The sequence below is a fragment of the Falco rusticolus genome, unplaced genomic scaffold (genome assembly GCF_015220075.1).
Source record: "Falco rusticolus isolate bFalRus1 unplaced genomic scaffold, bFalRus1.pri scaffold_99_arrow_ctg1, whole genome shotgun sequence".
Taxonomy (NCBI): Eukaryota; Metazoa; Chordata; class Aves; order Falconiformes; family Falconidae; genus Falco; species Falco rusticolus.
In genome coordinates, this window is record NW_023618252.1 from 8,229 (window position 1) to 12,840 (window position 4,612).

The 4,612-nt window shown below is 53.9% G+C and overlaps 1 protein-coding gene across 1 annotated transcript; it reads right to left on the reverse strand.

Annotated features, from left to right (window-relative positions):
- Positions 1-3,462: 3,462 nt before the first annotated feature.
- LOC119142241 (olfactory receptor 14C36-like) lies at positions 3,463-4,391 on the reverse strand. The gene is made up of 2 exons (XM_037374971.1): positions 4,324-4,391; positions 3,463-4,279 (listed from the first exon to the last, which is right to left on the reverse strand). Exons 1-2 carry the CDS (start codon positions 4,389-4,391, stop codon positions 3,463-3,465), a joined length of 885 nt encoding a protein of 294 aa, XP_037230868.1.
- Positions 4,392-4,612: the final 221 nt, after the last annotated feature.

The window sequence follows — 4,612 nt, forward strand, 5'->3', positions numbered from 1 at the left end:
TGAAAAACCTCACATCTTATTGGGGACTTTAAAGATCCAGTGGGTTTAAATGGCAAGGGTTTAGGAGTACTCAGGGAGTTTGTAGGGCTGGCAGAGTTGACAAGGGATCAACAGCTGACTCCATGTCCATAAAAGACACTTTCATTTGGCTCTGAAATGGACCAGTCACCGCCCAAAGCTGAGCCAATAAGCAATACCAGTGGCACCTCTCTGACAACCTGTGGAAGAGAGGATAAAACACAGTGTGCAGCATCTGTAAGGGAGAGGAGTGAGAAATGTGTGAGAGAAACAACCCTACAGACACCAAAGTAAGTGAAGAAGGAGGGAGGGCAGGAAGAGAGAGTCTTGGTGGGATCCTACAAGCCAGTGGTCAGGCCATCCCCCCCTTCCCCCCCCGACAGTCACAGGACAGCACAGTGACAATGCTCCTTTAGGTGTCTGCAGGTTCTTTGCATCGGCATTCTAGCACAGCTGACAGATGATCCAACAACTGTGATGCTCAGCTGAATCTGAAACCCTGCATCATCCGTGTCCACCTTGGCTCTCGTAGCAAAGAAATGGTGGAGTCTCATCTCCCGGGGGAGGGGGTGAGTCAGGAGAGCAGCAGAGTGCAGGTGCCAGGAATCAGGGTGGCAGGCTGTGGCCAATGCTGGGAACTTTCACCGGGCAGTATCGCTCAAGGGGGGAAGAGTGTCCTGCAAGTGGTTGCAAGGAGGCCATGAGGCCCCAGGGCCTAAGGACAATTTACCTCTTCATAGGCCTCGGTGGCAGAGACAATGGCTGTAACCACAAGGACAAAGACTTTGCTTCTCTTGGTGACTCCCAGCCTTGCCAGTGCCCTTTTCCATGTCCATCACAGGGTGTCCTACGCTGTCCCACAGCTGCTGCTTTTTCCCTGCAGGCTGCAGACACCCGCCTGGCTTCCCCGCCTTGCTCTCACCCTGGCGTTTCCACACATGCACTGGTGTCTGTCCAGCCTCACACTCTGTTCCTTGAAACACAAAGACATGCACAGATCTTCTACTCCTTGTGGAGGACTTCTCTTACCACAGCATTAGCCCTTGAGTGACATTTCCTCCTCCTGATCTCCACTCTCCGCTGTCCGAGATGCACTGTGTGGCCGTGCTTCTCTCCCCTGCTCTTTCCTACCTCCAAGGAAAGCTCCACCACCTGGGAAACCACCCTTCAGGCAGGCATCCCAACCCAGCACCCTCCTTGTGCCCTTTCACCTGACCACGCCATGGCCTCACCACGCTCTTCCAAGGCTGCTAGCCTTTCAGCTTCTCGCCTAGACACGACCAACCTGTGCGCCTGCTGCTGTGCCAAGATGTACTCAGGCAGCAGAGATGTGACAAGCAAGAAATAAGCCCCTTCCTGGAGGGAGCCCAGGTCCTTAGGCAGAGGGGATCTCACAGCCCATGTGCCACCCAGGGGCCTTCTGCTGGCCTGCCCGAGACACTGGCAGATGGAGCTTAACAGCACGTGTCCCAGCCATGAGGCAGGGGCTCACCTCTCTGCTCTTTCAGACAGAGGTGACCTCACAGTCCCTTTCCCAGCCACATTCCTGCTCCTGGCCTGTCCCCTCCGGAGGCAGGAATGACCTCCCTGCTCCCTCCACAGCCATTGCCTTCCCACTGGATGGTGAGTTCCTGAGACACAAGGGACCACAGGACACCGTGCTCAGCCACCAGCCTCCCTGTGGCCCAGTGCCTCAGCAGAGAAAAGGAAGCTTCTCCCACCCAACATAGCTCGTAGATTTCCTACCAGTGCTTTGAGTGGAGAAGTGTTCCTCAGAGCAGCTGCGGAATTTCTATTGGTACATCGGTGCACAGCTGTACTTCCCGCTCTCAGTTTTTCCTTCTGACTTGAAGGAGCTCTCCAAGGGAAAGAGTCAATGAATCCTAGAATCACTGGGGTTTGAAGAGACCTCTGTAAATCGCCTTGTCCAGCTATCCTGCTCAAGGCAGGGTGAACCAGAGGAGGTCTCTCAAGGGTTCTGCCCAGTTTGGCATCGTCCACCAATGGGTTGAAAAAACATTCTTCCAACTTATACGAGGAGGTAAAAAAGGTATTCAGCACTGCTGGCCCAGGTACTTGCACTATGGGATGTCACTAGTCACTGGCCACCAGAAAGCCTTGACCTCTGGTGGCATATGGGCTTGAGCCCCCAGGCAATATTCTCACCCACAATATCCAACGTTTCTTTACTCGAGATGTCATAATCTGGCTATAAAGAGACTGCAGGAGACCATGTAAAGAACCCTTGCTGATGTGCAGGTACAAAACATCCACTTCCTTCCCCTACACTTACAGGTTCAGCAATGCCTTTCTTGTCCTACAAGTACCTGGAAGTGGCTGCAGGAACATTTTGCCCATCATTTTCCCAGACACTTAGGTGAGGTGGACCAGCCTGTAATTCTCCCAGTACTTTTTCTTGCCTTTCTGGAACAAAGGTTGGATGTCTGCCTTTTGCCAGGACCCCAGAACCTCTCTGATTGCTCAGAAAAATTTCAGGGCACCATCCAGAAAGGGTGAGATAAGCAGACAGGAGCACTTTAAATGAGCCTGCCCAAGGCGGCTGAGATGAATCTCCCTGGGACAGCGCGCTTTCTTCCTGCGGTCACACACAGAAATGGCCGTGCCCTGGGAGGTGTCCCCACCTCAGCTGGCCTCATACACTGCTGGCGTGTTTGAACCCCAGCCTCACGCACACAGGGGTGCTCAGAGGCACGAGCCCTTCCCTGGCACGTGCGGAGGCAGAGCACTGCAGCGGGCACAGTGAGTGCCTGGCCTCCTGCTGCCCCTGCCAGAGGCTGGCAGCACCTCAGCCCGGGGGTGTAGCGCCCTGCTCGGCACCTCTCGGAGATGGCCCTCGTCATGAGCAGTGGAGACAGGCACCTCGGTTCAAGGGAGCACATCCCAGGGCTGCATTCAGGCGGTTTCTGTCAATACAGAGCATTTCATGGAGGCCAGCTGTGTCACAGAGGTGCCACTGCCTGTCCCTGCCTGCGGTCACAGCACTGCCACGCAGCACGGCTGTGACCAGGCTGCCAGCGCACTCAGGCCTGACAGCAACGCAAGGGTTCAGAAGGAGCGTGGAAGTGGGAAGAGGACAGTATTGCAGAGCCAAGGGCTTCCACCCCCTGGCAGTGCGGCCATGCCAGGACTCTTTTCCCCTCCAGCTCTGCACACAGGAACTGCCCCTGCAGCTCCAAATAGGCCTTGGAGGAAGGATCTCAGGGGAAAATAGTGACTGAAGGGCCCTTTATTTTGTTCAAACAGGCAGAGAGCAGGGCTCTTCATTTACACAGCCACTGGGGCAGAAAAGCAAAGGTGAGAGTGAATTACAAATGCAATGGCAATATTATCATAAGCAAAAATAAACACCACAATCAAAACATAGAAGAGACAGTCTGGGTCCGTAACAAATTATTTTATAATTGCTAGCAGAAGTTTATTGCTTCAGAGGAAAATCCAGCTATATAGTTTGCACACTGCACCCTTGAGCTCCTGGTTCCTCATGCTGTAGATGAGGGGGTTCACTGCTGGAGGCACCACTGAGTACAGCACTGACACCACCAGGTCCTGGGATGGGGAGGAGATGGAGGGGGGCTTCAGGTGTGCAAAAATGCCTGTATTGACAAAGAGGGAGACCACAGCCAGGTGAGGGAGGCACGTGCAAAAGGCTTTGTGCCGTCCCTGCTCAGAGGGGATCCTCAGCACAGCCCTGAAGATCTGCACGTAGGACAGAACAATGAAAACAAAACAGCCAAATGCTATGAAGGCACTAACCACAAGAAGCCCAACTTCCCCGTAGTAGGCCCGTGAGCAGGAGAGCTTGAGGGTCTGGGGGATTTCACAGGAGAACTGTCCCAGGGCATTGCCTTGGCAGAGTGGCAGTGACAGTGTATTGGCCGTCTGCAGCGCAGCATTGAGAAACGCAGTGCCCCAGGCAGCTGCTGCCATGTGGACACAAGCTTTGCTGCCCAGCAGGGTCCCAGAGTGCAGGGGCTGGCAGATGGCCACGTAGCGGTCATAGGCCATGGTGGTGAGCAGAGAATACTCTGCTGAAATGAAAAAGACAATCAAAAAGACCTGTGCAGCACATCCTGCATAGGAGATGTCCCTGGTGTCCCACAGGGAGCTGGCCATGGATTTGGGGAGAGTGGTGGAGATGGAGCCCAGGTAAAGGAGAGGCAGCTTGAGGAGGAAGAAGTACGTGGGTCTGTGGAGGTGGTGGTCACAGATTACAGTGGTGATGATGAGGAATGGTAGTAAACTATGGTGAATGAGAGAGAATGGTGTGCTTTATGGAGTTGCTACCCAAGGTGGACAATTCCCACAGCAAGCATCTTGAAAATACGGAAGAGGATATACAACAAGAAAAGCATGGTCAATGGGGATTGACAGGCTGGGCTGTTCTTGTTGCATGATGTGAGGAGAGTACCAGAGAAGAGCTTGTATCAGGGAAAGGATGGGCTGAGGGAAGGTGACACCTTGTGGGCACCTGTGAAGCAGCCCCACACCTGCTGTGAGTTTCTTCAGTGCTCAGGGAGCAGGCGAGTGCTTTCCCTAATTGGAGAACAGTTTTGGGAAGAAGGGACAGCATCCT

What these genes read in the sequence shown, in the direction of transcription:
- LOC119142241 (XM_037374971.1), bottom strand. Translation starts at nt 4,391, where the DNA reads ATGCTTTTCTTGTTGTATATCCTCTTCCGTATTTTCAAGATGCTTGCT. An exon ending in GTGGGAATTGTCCACCTTGG is followed by an intron (nt 4,280 to 4,323) that starts GTAGCAACTCCA and finishes CATTCACCATAG; the next exon opens with TTTACTACCATTCCTCATCA.